The following is a 16,881-nucleotide window of genomic DNA, read 5'->3' on the forward strand; positions in this document are numbered from 1 at the left end:
CTGTGATGATTCCTTTCTGGGTGCAAGCTTAGGCCCTCACTATTGAAAAAGCAAGTGTTTCTAAGCAGAAATCTCTCAGCTGAGTGTGCTCAGGGATTGCTGCACTCTGGCAAGGGCATCATTTCTCAGCATTTACAAAATCTCCTGAAAATGGCATTTGTTAGAAGGGTATGGCTAACATCACAGTAGTGGTGCTACAGTATTTATATACTATCCTCAGAGAATTTTGTGTGTGTACCAGGGAGACACTTGTTCCCAACCCTACATTCAAATGTCTTCCTAACAATCTTATATTCTCTAATGTTAATAAGAGAAATATGCTGTAATTGCCTGGTTAAACCTCAAAATATTATGAGCTGCTCCCATTGTCTGGCTCCTGTAATATATTTTAGTGTTTGACTCATGGACAGCTTCTGCCATGCATACTCACATTGGTTAGTACCTCAGGGCTGCACCATCCAGCATCTTGCTGATTACAGTCCAAATGGTTTAGCCTGCAAGGAATCCTGTGTATCTGCATACACTCCATTTACTTTCAGAGGATGGCAGACTGCAGGGATGTACCCCCCAGTTTATGAGAACATCAACTGAAACTACAAACCAAACACATCGAAGCCATCATTCAGTTTTGCTTGTGATAAGCCATAGTCTCAGTGCTCAAGAAATAAACAGGGTAAACAAAGAAATTACAAGGGAATAAAGCACAACTTGGCTTATTGCATTTACTCACAGGAACTTCCACAGGGTTTTGTTTTGTTTGGGGTTTGCTAATGTTTTTCAAACTGAAACCAGATTTCCTGTAAAGAACGCAGCTAACTCTGTGGGGTACGCAACCGTGGAACACTATTGTTGTCCTAACTGCACACTGAGATGCACCAAGGTTTACAAAGCCCAGGGTGAGACATTCTCTAACTAGCACAAAAATGTGGGGCCGCACTGCAGTTCTCCGCCTGGATATTCATAATAATAGGCATGCCCTCATAATTCTCTGGTTTTCCTTTGCTGTGTATTCTCCCTGAGCCAGGGTTTGAGGAGAGTAACCAAGCTGACTTGTACAGGCCATGAGAGAAAGGGAAAAGCTGAAAGGCTAGCAGGGCAAGAAACTGAAAGGAGGAAGAAGGGACATTATCTCAGCCTGTACACTGGACTTGTGCAAGCCTAACATCTGCTCTGTTCACAGCAAGTGTGATTATCTAACATCATTATAGCAGTCTAGGCTGTACAGTTTTGGTTGCTAATTGCATGTTGTAGGTGATGATCACAAAACTATTTCCATATAGCTCACAATTGCATACTTACAGACATTGTAACACGTATCTGTAGTTCAGGCTGACATTCATTTTCCATTACAGGAAATAATGTTCTGCCACTCACTCTACTGCCAAGCTGTTCCTTTCTGGGCCAGAAGTCTCCATTTTGAACATCAGAATCAGGATGAATTGATTAGGAACACTTCAGTCAAAAACTCCTAGCTATTCCCAAGAACAAAACCCGTTAAAACTGACTGAACACTGCTGGTTTTAAATTAATTCTTTCAACTGTTTAATACGAACGAGCATTTTTAGATTTGGTGCAAAGGTATGACATTAGCTGGCTGGTCTCTGTAGGGAAGAAAATATCACTGTGAAAATGTGTGGTTTTGCCCTCTGATAACTCTTATTTCACACACAATACCTAGTACAAGTGGACGGTGCTGAGTTCTAAAGTTTTAACTTCATGGTGGGAAATACCTTTTGTGCGAGAGCCTAATACTTGCACAACGTGCTGGGAAAGTGACAGATGTGAGTATGAGGCCTTTGCCAGAGCAAAAAGATTTAGAAAAAGAAGTATCAGGCTACCATACAGGGTCAAAAAAGACAGCATATTCCCATTCCCCCCCCCCCATTTCTGCTATTAAAATCAGGTAACTTAAGCTCTTGAAGTCTTAGCTAGAGTTCCCAAAGCAGCTTCTCTGCATGTGGCCCTGCATACCACATAAAATACATTAATTTTTCCAGCTTGCACACTGACCTTTGTAAGCACATAGTTCTTTAATGTGCTTTAAAACCGTTAATGACAACTTCCTTATGGCTAACAGGGGCTGTCCAGATGTGCAGCTCTAAGAGATTCTCTTGGGCTTCATAGCGCCAACGCACAGACCAGAGGAACTGCAAACACATTTCAAATTTCACTCCCCTGTACTGCAACAGCCACTTGCGTCCCCTTTGCTGCCGGTATTCTTTACCCCATTAGTCAGAGCCGGGAGTTTCACGTGTTTGTTATATAAAATGCCACTCAGTGTGGTGCAACAGAGTTGCTGATGTTTCTGCACAAGCGTTCCTTTGACAGCTGTCCAGAGCAGAGGACGCAGGCCCAGGCCCCGCAGCACCCCTCCCCATTCCCGAAACATGACAGCCTGCTTCCAGCCCTGGCTTGGCTGCCAGCAGTGCCTGTCCAGAGCAGGTGCCCTGGGGAACTCTCTCCTTCCCTCCTTCCTCTGCCACCGCCTTCACCAGGCACAGCAGCCTCCAGCGCGGTCGGGGCATGTGGCACTGGACGACAGGCTGACCATGAGCCAGCAGTGTGCCCTCGCTGCCAAGAAAGCTAATGGGATCCTGGGATGCATTAGGAGGAGTGTGGCCAGCAGGTCGAGGGAGGTTCCCCTTCCCCTCTACGCTGCCCTGGTGAGGCCCCATCTGGAGTACTATGTCCAGTTCTGGGCTCCCCAGTTCAAGAAAGATGAAGAGCTACTGGAGAGAGTCCAGCGGAGGGCTACAAGGATGATGAGGGGACTGAAGCATCTCTCCTACGAGGAGAGGCTGAGGGAGATGGGCTTGTTCAGCCTGAAGAAGAGAAGGCTGAGAGGGGACCTAATAAATGCTTATAAATATCTGAAGGGTGGGTGTCAGGAGGACGAGGCCAGACTCTTTTCAGTGGTGCCCAGCAACAGGACAAGGGGCAATGGGCACATATTGAAGCATAGGAAGTTCCGTCTGAACATGAGGAAGAACTTCTTCCCTCTGAGGGTGACGGAGCACTGGAACAGGCTGCCCAGGGAGGTTGTGGAGTCTCCTTCTCTGCAGATACTCAAGATCCACCTGGATGAGGTCATGTGCAGCCTGCTGTAGGTGACCCTGCTTTGGCAGGGGGTTTGGACTAGATGACCCACAGAGGTGCCTTCCAACCCCAAACATTCTGCGATCCTGTGAAACGCCCAGCTGGCTGGAGGCACCCAGGTCGGCTGGCTAAATGCAGCCCCTTCTCCCTGCTGCCTCACGACGAAGAAGGGGAAATGGAAGGGATAAAAAAAACCAACCCAGAAACGGCTGCGAGGGAGGAGGGGGGCACAGCTCCCCCTCACAGACCATCTGCCCTCGCACCCCTCTCCCCCTCCTGCTGCCAGCAGTAATGGCAGCAGCAGCGGCGGCAGCGGGCAGGGCAGGGTAGGGCAGGGCAGGGCGGCCCCTCGGCCTTTACTTAAGGCCGGGCAGGGCTGGACCGGGCGCCTTATGTAAGGGCAGAGGCGGGGCCAGCACCGCTGTGGCGGCGGCAGCAGCAGCAGCAGCACCGCCATGTCGTGGTACCGCAACGCCGTGTGGTTCGTGAAGGGGCTGCGGGAGTACACGAGGTGCGGGCGCGCAGCGTGGGGCGGCCGCGGGATGCGGGGCCGGGCCGGGCTGGGGGCGTTCCTCGGCGTTTAACCCTTTAGAGGTGGTGGGGTTTTAAAGATTTTTAACCGAAGCTTCCCCACCCCGGGGCCAGGGCGGACACATTGCGACGCCTCGTCTGCGAGGGCTGCCCGGTGGCGCGGCCCTGGCCCCGGCCCGCTCAGGCAGCGGTTTAGGCCATGCGGGTTGTGGCGGGCGAACGCCTGGAGCTGTTGCCACATCACTCGTTGCGGTGTCTATCGGTGGCCTCGGGAGCAGGGAGAGTAATGGGGAGAGGGGCTGAGCTGTGAGGGGAGAGTGCTTTTCAGCCCTCCCCGGTGCTTGTTGGGAGTGGTCTCTGCTGGTCTCTCACGGGTGTCTCTGGTCTGTCCAGGAGCGGCCATGAGTCTGCTTCCAGGCGCTTCAACCCGGCCGATGTGGAGGTGGACGTGGCTGGAAGATCCTTTCTGGTCACCGGCGCAAACAGCGGCATTGGCAAGGCCACCGCCAAGGAGATCGCGAGGAGAGGTGAGCCGGGCTGCCTGAGGAGCTCTGAGGGGTCGGAATGGAGAAGGTGGAAGGACGTCAGTTTGGCCTTCCGGTGCGCACACAAAGGCGCAGCTCCCCGGGGTGAGGGGTCAGGCGCCCTGTCTTGCAGGGTTAGAGGTTTAAGCATGAACAGTGAGAACTGGAATAATGAAACAGAAGTAGTGGAGAGGATCTGCAAAGTGTTTCTCAAGTGCGCATTTACCAAAACTATCTGTGACAGTGGCGCCTATGACGTTGGTGACAGATCAAGGTCTGTTTACGGCTGATTTGGCACAAGTAGCAGCCTGGCTGAATCTGAACTGTTCTGAAGAACTTACAGATCTGTCATACGATGAAAGGAAACAATTGGCTTTGCTAAACTGAGATGAGAGGGTATAAAAGAGACATAATTATACTTGATCTTAAGGATAATAACCTGAAGTTTGTGCCCTTTAGCTGATTATACGCAACCATTTTTTCCATTGCTCTCTGTAAGCAAGGACATGGTATGAACTGGAACTAGCTGTTGTTGAAGGATAAACGTAATCCCTTTCAGAGTTGACGAAATAATTCCTGTTGCACAAGAGTGATAGGAGTTTTGGCATATAGAATAAAAGGGAGGGGCTTGCGGCTCTTTACTCTCCCTTTGCCTGCTTAGGTTTCATAACTGTCTTATGAAGGAAGGTGGCGACTCGGTTAAATTAAACTAGTTCAAAATTATTACCATCAAAGAGCCTTTGGGTTAAAGATCCCCATCAGTGCCAGTGTGCGATTGATTTCAGGTTCCCGTTGTTGCCATTTGGTATGATAGTCTTATGTAAATATTGTGCTTTGTCTAGTGAGTGTCTTGCTTGCAAATGGATATGCCTGCCAGGTTTTGCAAGCTGTCAAGCTGACTGGATCTGCATAGGATTTGGTCACCATGTCTAGTATCTGGAGCCCAAAGAACACCCTTGGGCTCAGAGTGCTTGTCTCATAACCTGCGTGGGCATTGCTGTGCATATGAAGTTAAAATCGCTCAGCAGTGTCTTCCTGATCTATCCTTGCATGTGTCGCTCTGAAACTCAGTGTCAGCTGTTGAGGCTCTGGCTGCTAGTTGAATCTCTTCAAGTACACCATGATAAGAAAATATGGAATTTGGACTCAGCAAAAGAATAACCAAGCTACGTTGGCTTTACCTTCAAATGCTTCAGATCTTTGTAAATAATCATGGTCTTGATGACAATTTCTTTAGCCTGAGTTCAGCTTATGGTTATTGCAGATATGGGCTTTCCTGTGTGTCTTGTGAACTCCACTTCGAGTTTGATGCAGTCTTCTCCCAGCTGCTCTGACAATTCACAAGTGTTAGTTCAAATAATTTCAGTCTTTGCCACGAAAAATATATTTAAATCCCTTTCGTAGCCCATAGGTCACACCAAAACTTCCCTCTCTCCCTAACAGCAGGAAAAAATTTCATATTCAAAACCCTTAAAATCCACTTCTGTTTACACTGAATGTTTTCCGCTGTAGACTATGAGAATGTTCCTGATCAGCTTCAAGGCCAGCTGCTTCTTCCATGTGTTTAATTTGTACCTGCACACATTACTTGTGCTGTCCCCTGTGTTTTGGGAAGAGTGCCTTAAACACCTGGAAATGCACATCCTTACCTGCCATAAGATCTGTAATTAAAGATCTCCTTTTCAGTGAAGCCTGCTGTCACTGTGAGAATGGCCAAAGAGGTGAGCATTGGATACTGCCCCTTCTGATTGCCTTTTCTCTCACTCACGAAATCTGTTCTCCCTGGGGCAAAGCTGTCTTTCATTCTGATCCGTATATGTTCAGTGCCTGTCTGCACACAGTCCCTTCCACGTGTGGTGTCTGTGTAACGCAAACTGAAGATGAAACTGTGTTAAAGACCGGTTAGTGTCGTTTGCATGATTATCCCGGATTTGGGAGTTTCCCACTGCTGCCTGCAGTTGTGCACTTGGTAGAAGTAACCCAGCCAACTCTGGCAGTGCAGTGGAGGAATTGGACCCTGTTAGAAAATTTCAGAAGAGCCTTGCGGCTTGCTGCCTGTGTTAGCTGCATGCCAGCTAGACTTGCTGGAGCAGTGCTCTCTCGTAGACAGAAAATTTCGTTATCAGACCCCACACTGGGCTGTGTGGTGTGTGACTGCTCTGTCCTTAGAGTATTCTTGCATTTGGGTTCTGGGCACTAGAAGAGGGACTCAGCACCGTTGTTTCTATTATCAGTCCTTTGGGATTATGTTGCTTGAGCCTTCTGTTGGTGGACTGCTAGCAACCCCTAAAACACCTGTAACAATAAGTAAAAGTGAAGAGTGCAGATATTCCTGTGACTGAGACTAGCACATTACTTGTAATGCTCAGAGAATACGAAGCATAAAAATAAAAAATAATTATGTCTACCTGTACTTTAGTGCTCTTTTTGAAGGCTGCTTTAATGTGGTTAAGTTATGAGGTCATGGTAAGTATCCAGGCCTTTGAGAGGAGCCTTGCCCTGCGTATTCCTTTCATAGAGAAGTTAGTTGGAAGGGGCCTCTAGAGGTCATCTTGTCCAGCATCCCACTTGAAGCAAGACTGTTGCCAGCACTAGATCAAACCAGCCATTGCTTTTGTCTTGCTGGACCTTGAAACCTGCAAGGATGGAAATTATGCAGCCTCTAATGACAGCCAGATCTATTTAGAAGAAAACTAGTGAAAACCTTTTTCTTAATGCCTAACATGAGCCTCCTAAGCTGCAATCTGTGGCCGTGGTCCTTGTCATATCTCCCACTGCTGAGAGGAATTCAGATATCTGGCATTTTTATTTCCTTTTCATAGAGCGATTCCAGTCACTTTTGTTGTTCAGGCCCTTTGCTAGACTTTCCAAGGCATGTGCCAGAAGAAGCATTTATAATACACATGCCTTAGCTTCCATTTCCAGTGTAGCTCTAGTATTTTATCAAGACTAAACATGGTGTGCAGACATGAAAGAAGATGGTTTGATCAGACAGTAGCTAGAGTGGAGTGGCCTTTTCCACCCATTTTGCATCCTTGCATGAGGACCCTTTTACAGCATGGTACCTTCTCTTTCCTGCCTGCCTTCATAGGGACCAAAGCCAAGCAGAAATCTTCCAGCTTTCGTATTATATACAGTCTTTGTCTCCTAAACCTTTTGTCTGAAGGACCTTTACCTCCGTCTTTTGACAGACCCTGTTGGGATTCTTCATGTGTCCAGTCTGCCTGATGGTACTGCTGGGTCAGTGTCTTTTGGGAGGAATTTGTCCCTGGGAGTGTGCTATGGTTTATCCCAGATGAATGCCAGGTGCTCACAAAAGCAACTCTATCACTCCCCCTCCTCAGCTGGACAAGGGAGGAAAAAAAATATGATGAAAGGCTCGAGAGTCAAGATAAGGACAGGGAGAGATCACTGACCAATTACTGTCACTAGCAAAACAGACTGAACTTGGGAAAAAAAGTTTAATTTATCACAGGCTTCTGATGTGGTCATAGACTCATTTGGGGACATCCACCTGCTCCAGCGTGGGGTCCTCCATGGGCTGCAGGTGGATATCTGCTCCACCATGGACCTCCATGGTGTGCCAGGGGACAGCCTGCCTCACCATGGTCTTTTCCATGGGTTGCAGGGGAATCTCTGCGCTGGCGCCTGGAGCACCTCCTCCCCCTCCTTTGCTGACCTTGGTGTCTGTAGGGTTTTTTCTCTCACTCCTCTCTCCTGACTACTGCCCCACAGCAGGTTTTTCCCCTTCTTAACTACATTATCACAGAGGCGCTACCACCATTGCTGATGGGTTCGGCCTTGGCCAGTGGCGGGTCCGTCTTGGAGCTGGTTGGCATTGGCTCTGTCAGACATGGATGGAGTTTCTGGCACCTTCTCACAGAAGCCACCCCTGTAGCCCTTCCACTACCGAAACCTTGCCACGCAAACCCTCAACAGAGTGTCACAAGGCTGGTGGAGTTGGGACTGCTATGGGGTGCTATGGCCCTAACCAGCTCCCTGCTCATCAGCAAGTGTCACGGGAGCCCTGAGAGCTCCACAGACCTCAGTTTCATCAGCGTTGGTGAAAAGCCACTTCAGCTCTTGGCAGTAGAGAAGTGGGTCAGTGGTTGTGCACAGCTCGGGAACATTCTGCCTGCTGGGAAGCTCCTGTGGTATTTTGGTGACCATCTGACCAGTATTACCACTGCTACTGGCAGGCTACAGATTTCCCACAAACTGGAATGCAATCACAGAAGGTTTTTTGTTTCATTTGGATTGTATCAAAACCCAGCTCCAAACAAGAACTGCAAATTGCACATCACTTCCTGGCCCTCCCTCTTTGCTGATGCCTCCTGCAGAGTTAGTAATTAATTCTGAAATGTGTTTCTTGTTGAAATCCACCAGGTGGCACGGTTCATCTGGTTTGCCGAAATAAGGAACGGGCTGAAGTCTCCAAAGGAGAAATAGTGACAGAAACGGGTAATCAGGTGAGTTGTTTTTCGGTCTTTTGTTTACTCTTAGAAAGATTGTTAATATTAAAGACCTCGGAGGCCTTGAGATGCTCTGTTTTGCCATTTTGCTGTTGTGTTTTTAGTAGCGTTTTCGTACGGACGTGGAAACGTCATCCATATGGTTTGAAGTGCTTTAATTTCACTAGGTGATGTTTTCTGTGATAAATAACATCACCAGCAGCATGATGTTTTATTTAATGTTTGTTGTCAATATGTTTTGTGATGTCTTACTTACTATTCCTAACTATGTGGCTGAGGCTTTTTAAAGTTAATGCATTCCAACACTCTTGCAACAACATTTATGGGTTTACAGTTTTGAAGTTGAAGGTTTTATGTGTCTGAATAACATGCTCTTGATTTGTTAAGGTTGGCTGCTCTGTGAAGTCCTGTGTGTGGTCCTAGTTCCATGCTCTATGCACTTTTCCATCTCCTTGTCTTATAATTATCTCTTCCTTACCTCCTTCCTTCTGTTAAGTGTTCTTTTTGCTTCTGCATGTATCACTCTACAGTGTACCCCTGTAGCTGTCGCTGCTAATTACTCAGGAGAGTGTGCTTGTGGAGAAGTGCAGTCATTGTCTTTATATCTTGGTGTACTGGTTTTGGCTGGGATAGAGTTAACGTTCTTCACAGCAGCTCCTGTGGTGCTATGTTTTGGATTTGTGACCAAAACAGTATTGACAACTTAAGTTTTAGTTGTTGCTGAACAGTGCTCACACAGCATCAAGGCCTTTTCTGGTTCTCAGGCTGCCCCACCAGCGAGCAGGCTGGGGGTGCACAAGAAGCTGGGAGGGGACACAGCTGGGACAGCTGACCCCAGCTGGCCAAAGGTATATCCCACACCATATGACATCGTGCTCAGCAATAAAAGCTGGGGGAAGGAGGAGGAAGGGGGGACGTTTGCAGTTACGGTGCTTGGCTTTCCAAATCACTGTTGCTCGTGATGGAGGCCTGCTTTCCTGGGGGTTGCTCAACACCTGCCTGTCAATGGGAAGTAGTGAATGGATTCCTTATTCTGCTTTGTTTGCACATGCAGCTCTGATTCACTTATTAAACTGTCTTTATCTCAACCAACAAGTTTTGTCTGTTTTACCCTTCTTCTCTCCCCCATCCCACTGGGAGTGGAGTGACCGAGTGGTTGTATGGGGCTTAACTGCCTACCAGGGTTAACCCACAACACTTGGATGGAGAGCTATCTTCATTTTAAGTAGTGATTTGGCTCTTGAACACTGTATTTTTATTCCAGTAATAGTTTTTAATGTGGATCAAAAATTCTGAAGACTTCTTATGATTGGAGGTACCGTATTGACTAAATTTCTGCTCTCTGGTTTCAGCTCCCTAGTGTGACACAACCAGCATTACACTTCAGTTCTTTAATGGAGGTGAATTAGATCAGTCCTTATATAGAAATAAATACTTTCCAGCTGTCTGTAACTGTAATCCCATTGCTATAGTAAGACTGGTGATTAGCTCCTTCTCTAACTGCAGTCAGACAGCCTGGGAAGAGGGCTGAGTTTGATGACCTCTGAGGGTTCCTTCAGGTTCTGTTTTCTGTCATCTGCTGAAACAAAACTTCAGGCAAATAATGTTCTTCCTCTAAAAGCAGCACGATCACTGCGTTCCCGCTCTTCGGCAGGCTGCAAACCTGTAGTTTCTCTCGTCGTGAAAGAGTATGAGGGCACGGCAGAACATGTTTGTGACCCTGGGGACCGGGCACTTGTAAAGAAAGCAGCATTCAGCGAAGTGTTAGATGAGCTGTACAAGAGGCCCTGTGGGACATGTGACTGCACTGGGAAGAGTCATTTTAATAAGGAGTCCACAAGAACATCCTTCTTTATAAGTACTCAATCAGAAGCAATCCAGGGAGACAATAAAATGCTTTATCTGCAACGACAAGCTGTATCCAGACTTAACTTGCTCTTTCTGATCATCTGGACAGAGATCCTGTTGTAATATACGCCAAAGATTTTTTTCCACCTTCCACAGCAACACATGCTGGAATTCAGTGTTAAAGTGGAGTTATTGTTTGGCAGGCATCTGCACCTAGACCTGGGAACTAGGATGATCTCCTAATCTGTTGAAGTAGATCTACTTGTGGAGATGAGGTCTCACTTTGAAAGTGACTTTGCTACCATCGAGGACTTTTGTGGGGAACAGGCCTGTGAGTCTTTTTTCTGAGCCAACATGACAGTCTTCAGCAGATAAATCACAGAATCACAGAATCGCAGAATGTTTGGGGTTGGAAGGGACCTCCGTGGGTCATCTAGTCCAACCCCCCTGCCGAAGCAGGGTCACCTACAGTAGGCTGCACAGGATCTCGTCCAGGCGGGTCTTGAATATCTCCAGAGAAGGAGACTCCACAACCTCCCTGGGCAGCCTGTTCCAGGGCTCCGTCACCCTCAGAGGGAAGAAGTTCTTCCTCATGTTCAGACGGAACTTCCTGTGCCTCAGTTTGTGCCCATTACCCCTTGTCCTGTCACTGGGCACCACTGGAAAGAGCTTGGCCCCATCCTCCTGACACCCACCCTTCAGATATTTGTAGGCATTTATAAGGTCCCCTCGCAGCCTTCTCTTCTTCAGGCTGAACAAGCCCAGTTCCCTCAACCTCTCCTCGTAGGGGAGATGCTCCAGTCCCCTCACCATCCTCGTAGCCCTCCGCTGGACTCTCTCCAGTAGCTCTTCATCTTTCTTGAACTGGGGAGCCCAGAACTGGACACAGTACTCCAGATGAGGCCTCACCAGGGCAGTGTAGAGGGGAAGGAGAACCTCCCTCGTCCTGCTGGCCACACTCTTCTTGATGCACCCCAGGATCCCATTGGCTTTCTTGGCAGCGAGGGCACACTGCTGGCTCATGGTTAACCTGTCGTCCACTAGGACACCCATTTAGATCTTTTTTCAGTCTCTGTAATCACTTGTAATATTGAACATCTGCCCAAAAAACGTCAGCTCTTCTGTACCAGTAGATAATGGTAGTAGCTTTAAAAGTAGAAAGCTTTTAGAGAGGTGTCCAATTAGAAACAATGAAGCAGTGACAAGATTTTGGTGAGAAATGAACATTACAATGAGAAAATTCTGACCTAACTGAAGAAAGGAGCTGAAATCCAGTGGCTAGAGAGAAGTCATGTGTTTTCTTTATCTTCAGGGAAGCAGAATTATAGGCAGGGAATAATGCCTTATAATTTTCTCAGCTTCTTCACTTATCTCATTTGCTTGTATAATGAGTATTTAAAGAAACAGCTTGGAAAGAGAGGAGGCCCTTTAATGATTATTTGTTGTTTTGCATGAGAACACATCCTCTGCATAATTATTTTAAAACTGCCTTTTCCTGGGATACATCATAAAACTATCTGTGGTGTGTCTTTGAGACTAAGTGCTATCTAGGAGAAGAGTAGGAGTTGACATGCCTTTTGTATGTTGGTAAATGCCACTGTACTTGTAGTAGGTAGAACTCAAATCTGCAAAATGAAAGAGAATTGCTTGTAACAAACAGTAAAAGGTTTTTGATGTTTTGGAGGGAGGAAGTATTTCTAGCTTTAGTGGTTTAGAAAGTTATAACTTTGCTCTATGTCAAGCTTTTCTTTTTTTTTTTTTTTTTTTTTTTTTCTTTCAATGCTATTGCATCCACATTCCTGGCTGTAGTATTTCAAAACACTGCAAGACTTGTGAGCTGGGGTGGCTAACATGGACTAAGCAGTTAGCGCAGCAGTTAGTGTGGAAGGGGGTGCTGCAGGCACCCGATGCTCTGAGACAGCTGGAGCGGATGCAGTGATGCAAAGCGTGCTCTCCTGCCCTGGTTGGAGCGACTGCGCCTGGCACGTGGGAGACTGGTCCAGACAGAGCTCCAAAGGAATGGTGCATCAGATGTTGGGCCGCAGGGAGCGACTGGCATTTTTCCTTGAGGGCAGACCATGATGGTGGCCTCATCTGTTGGGTTCTGCTGTGGTCAAGGTGCTGGGCTGCCAGGTGAAGCGTCGGTAGGAGGTGAGCAGGCTGTATAACCACAGGGAACAGAAACAGGAGATTGACAGGGTCTTTGCAGAGAGTAGAAGAGCACAAACCCCACATTGTGTGGAAGGAGGGATGGCTAGAAGCTATGCTCAAATAAGCAGTGGATAGAGATCCCAAAGATGGGGGGGAGTAGAAGATTGCGACTGCTGGCAACAGAAGGCAGGCTTGTTCTCTGCCTGCAGATGTGCATTTATAGGATAGGTGCAGTGCCATGGTAACAGATGAGGAGGAACAGGCTCTGTCAGGGAGGTGTGTTGGAGACAGATGAGCCTGAACCATTGTCAGCACTGGGAGGAAGTGGTGGGTGTTAATGGCTGGAGGGGTGGAGGCACCCGTCTGCACCCTTGGCTTGATGTCTTGAGAGGTTTGTCACTTGCTGGGGACTCAGCCCTGAGGTATATGGAGAGTCTGCTGAGGCTCATCTGGACCTTGGGCTAGTACCGCCTGTTGCCCAAGCACATGGGCACCAATGACATTGTGAGGGGTGACCTTGAATTCATCAAGAGTGCTTACAGAGGATGAAGGGCTTGGGGGCCCAAGTAGTACTCTCCTAAATCCTTCCAGTGAAAGGGAAGGCCTTGGGCAGGAGCATATGCACCCTGCAGGTCAAGCAGCTGGTGTCAATTTGTCTTTGGCCTTTATGACCTCTTTGACCTTCTCTGAGAAATGAGCATTGCTGAGCAGGAAGGAGAAAGTGGAACAAGAGTATCTTTGCCAACAGGTTTGCTAAGCTAGTGAGGAGGGCTTTGAACGGTTTTCACTGGGGGATAGTGACCAAACCCAGAAGAGCAGTGGAGTCGTGGGGACAGCAAGTATGTATCTAGGGGACAGCAAAATGGAGGAGGATCTCAGTTTCCATGTGGAAGCAACATGACTGGGAGCCCATCTCAGATGCCTGTACATAAATACACATAGCATAGGAAACACAGGAATCCATGCATGGTTGCAGAGCTATGATCTCACTGGGATTAGAGAGATATGGTTGGCATGACACATTTTAAATAGAAGTTTTGCAAGCTTTGCGATATTTTTCTAGTTCTCTGCTATGCCTGACTGTCTGTCACGGATATTTATCTAAGTAGGACTCTCTTTTAATAAATTCAGCATTAAAAGGCTATGACTCAGAAGCAACTGAATCAAGTGACTAAGCAAGTTTTAAGGACTAGAATTAGATTTCCCAGTTGTGCATGTTAGCCCAAGTGTTTTAGTTATGTTCTGGAGATATTTTTTTCATACTGCTTAAATACCTTTTCACCTAGACAGGCCTTAACAGGGAACAGGGTCTCTTCACTGTCCCTGTTGATTATAACTTTTTTTTTTCCCCACTCTTTAGAATATCTTCTTGCATATTGTGGATATATCTAATCCCAAGGAAATCTGGAAGTTTGCTGAAAAGTTTAAAAATGAACATAAATTAAATGTGTTGGTAAGTTTGCATACTTAAATCACGTGTCTGTCTGTGGAGTGGGTAGCCTGTGAATTTGTCCAACAGGTAGCATAGATTTCACAGTTTGGGCCACAGTTCTCTGCTTATTTTTCTGTAAATGTTTTTGCAGTAGCTTCCATGGTCTGTTTGCTCTTGTCCATTCTCAGTTCACATATAGAGATATGCTGTAAAAAAAGAGAGAAAAGCAGTAATTTTTTAGCTGCGTCTTTTGAGGTTCTTACCACACGTTTTCTGTTTGACTTTGATTACTAATAATGTTGTCCTTCTTAAAGATTAAACTTTTGTAGAAAGTCCCATTAGAACAGTCTAAAATAGAGCCAGGGAGAAAACAAACAGTTTAGCATCGTGGCTGGTAAGGGGCCCAGTACACTTTGCCCTTTATTCAGCAGTGAAAATTTTGCTCTGGGGGCTGTGCTGAAAATGAGGCACCTGGAGCAGTTGTTCTGGTGCTGACTAGATGAGGAAATTCTGATATAAATGGGAAGACAGCTTTTGAGGAGCAGCAGTGAATGAGCAGGAAGGTATGTAGCGGCGGATCTATTTTCGAGGAGGGAAAGAAAAGCTTGAGCTTCCTCTGGAAGGTAAGGCAGAGAGAAAAGTGGGCCTGAGAATAGGCTAGCTGCACACAAACTTCTGACTGTTCATGAGGTTTTACCTTCCGGTGCAGCGCTGTTTTAGCAACGTGTGAGTCAGGTGGGATATCTGTGCAGGATTGGCAGGCAGAGAGAAAAGCTGGGGTCCCTACAACTAAGGCAGGAAGTCAGTATGAAGCACCTCTGCTGGTTAGCTCTGCTCTTCTCAGTGCAAACTAGGATGCAGCAACCTGCTGACCTGGCTAATCTGGCAAGTTTGGAGCTAATTCTCTTAATTTGCTGAGGGTGGGAGTTCCTGTGGGCCATTCTACTGCATGCTGCACACCTTCCCATAGCGAATTGTACCCTAACAGAGAATACATCACCGCATAGCCTGGATGATGTGGGGTCAACGTGGTCTCTCAGGTGAGACTAACAAGCTACACTCCCCATTTATGTTCTAATATCTGCTCTACAACTTGCATATTATTTTCTGTGAGAAAAAGAGTTTAAAAGCATGGAGTAAGGTGCTAAGAGAACTGTTGGCTCTTAGTGTAATGCAAATGTGGTGAGCCATTTCTCTGAGGACCCTCGCTTTTGTAAAGAACCTCTATGATCAGCAATGGAGTAATGTGACTCGGAATAGCATGGTTTATTGAAACAGTTTGTAGCTTTGTGTTGCATGTCAAAACAGCAAACTAAAATCGACTGCTTGTATGTGTGGTTTTGTTTGTAGGTAGTTGTGTAGATTAGTTTTGTTTACAGAAGTTGTCTTGCAGATCAACAATGCCGGATGTATGGTGAATAACAGGGAATTAACTGAAGATGGACTTGAAAAAAACTTTGCAACAAACACTTTGGGTGAGTATTGAAGGCTTAGTTCTGAAATGTACTTATTTTGGTTACAGAAGTGTGTTTTTGCAGCGGGATTCATGAGGTATGTATTCCTGCTCAAATAGGGATCATACCATTGCTATGCCAGGGAAGGAGCAGGAAAGGAAAAGAATAAATACTACAGCTTGTTTGGAGTGTCACTTTTTTAATTTCTCTGTTTTCTAGTTATTCTTGCATCAGTGCCTTTTATTTATCATGGCAGCAGTGGACAAATGCAGATGAGATTAATTGAATTGATTCAGAAATTTGCTAGGAAACTTTGTTCCAAGTAGTGCTGCTGCTGATACTGTCTTTGTAATAAGTGTGCTCCTGTGGCTTGGATAGACCTTGGAGCACTTTCAGGTATTTAAAAAGACATTCAGATGTTTCAGTAAGCTTGAACAGCCCTGTCTGATGTGACAGAGGCACTGTGTAGGAAGACTGTGCCTTATACAGTGCCTTAGACACTCTCCAACAGATCCAACATCTAGTCAAGGGATTGAGCAGTGCTGCGTAAGTCTTAGGCACTCTACGTATAAGGGGCTTATCCCATCAATTGTGTGGTGGAGGTATGACAGGGACAAATTAAGGGAAGAAATGAATGGAGAAAGGTGAGGGGTGGATGAGCAGGGAAGACTGAGCAAAGTGGAAGGTTCCCCCGTGAAAGCCGTGGAAACCATGTGAGCAAACAGCCAGCCAGCAGGGAGAAGAGCTGTCTGCCATCGCTGATATCTGTAGGGCGGAAAGCTGCACCTCTTGTAGAGAGAGATGTGGTGCTTTTATCAGCCAGCAGCCCTGACACTCTCTTCCCCCTGCCTCCATGTAGGGTAGGTGGCTTTATCAAGAGACCGTCTTTAATATAGTCAGAAGTGACACATTAAGGAGGAGCTGTGGTGCTTTGTTTCTGTATTTTCTTCCTGTTCATCAGTACCTGGGACAAGGAAAGGGGGAAGCTTAGGCTATAAGGATCTGGCATTTGTAGAACTAATATAGCCTGGAAGCCATTGTTGGTTTTATTCTTAGCCTTTTTCCAGTCTTGTGCTTAGCTGATGTGGTGCATACAGCTTGATTTTTCTGCAAGTCTGACTACATTAAACTGACAATTAATTCAAATATAAAGGCACAGATTAATTTTCTTCAAATTAATCTTCTGCTAACATTCCTCTGTTTCTCCTGGTCAAAATTCAAAATGAATTTTATTTTGCTATCAAATGTCCCCTGGCTGCAGAAGTACAAGAACTTCTACCTTGAGAAATTTGTTCACCTTAAATTATTTTAACCCTCTTGTGGTCTTTCAAATGAAAATCCAGCAGTGTGCAAAGGTGCAGTTCTTCCAGAGA

At 46.5% G+C, this 16,881-nt stretch overlaps 1 protein-coding gene across 3 annotated transcripts in view; it reads left to right on the forward strand.

Annotated features, from left to right (window-relative positions):
- Positions 1 to 3,503: 3,503 nt before the first annotated feature.
- The window catches only part of DHRS12 (dehydrogenase/reductase 12), a 42,982-nt gene continuing 29,604 nt past the window's right edge, over positions 3,504 to 16,881 (forward strand). For all 3 annotated transcript variants that reach the window (XM_075421250.1, XM_075421234.1, XM_075421242.1), the window contains exons 1-5: positions 3,504 to 3,607; positions 4,021 to 4,154; positions 8,538 to 8,620; positions 13,983 to 14,075; positions 15,448 to 15,529. In XM_075421250.1, coding sequence (XP_075277365.1) covers positions 3,552 to 3,607; positions 4,021 to 4,154; positions 8,538 to 8,620; positions 13,983 to 14,075; positions 15,448 to 15,529 — 448 coding nt within the window. In that variant the 5' untranslated portion in view covers positions 3,504 to 3,551. The remainder of the gene's footprint in view (positions 3,608 to 4,020; positions 4,155 to 8,537; positions 8,621 to 13,982; positions 14,076 to 15,447; positions 15,530 to 16,881) is intronic.

Source organism: Opisthocomus hoazin, chromosome 1, assembly GCF_030867145.1.
Source record: "Opisthocomus hoazin isolate bOpiHoa1 chromosome 1, bOpiHoa1.hap1, whole genome shotgun sequence".
In the NCBI taxonomy this organism is placed as follows: Eukaryota; Metazoa; Chordata; class Aves; order Opisthocomiformes; family Opisthocomidae; genus Opisthocomus; species Opisthocomus hoazin.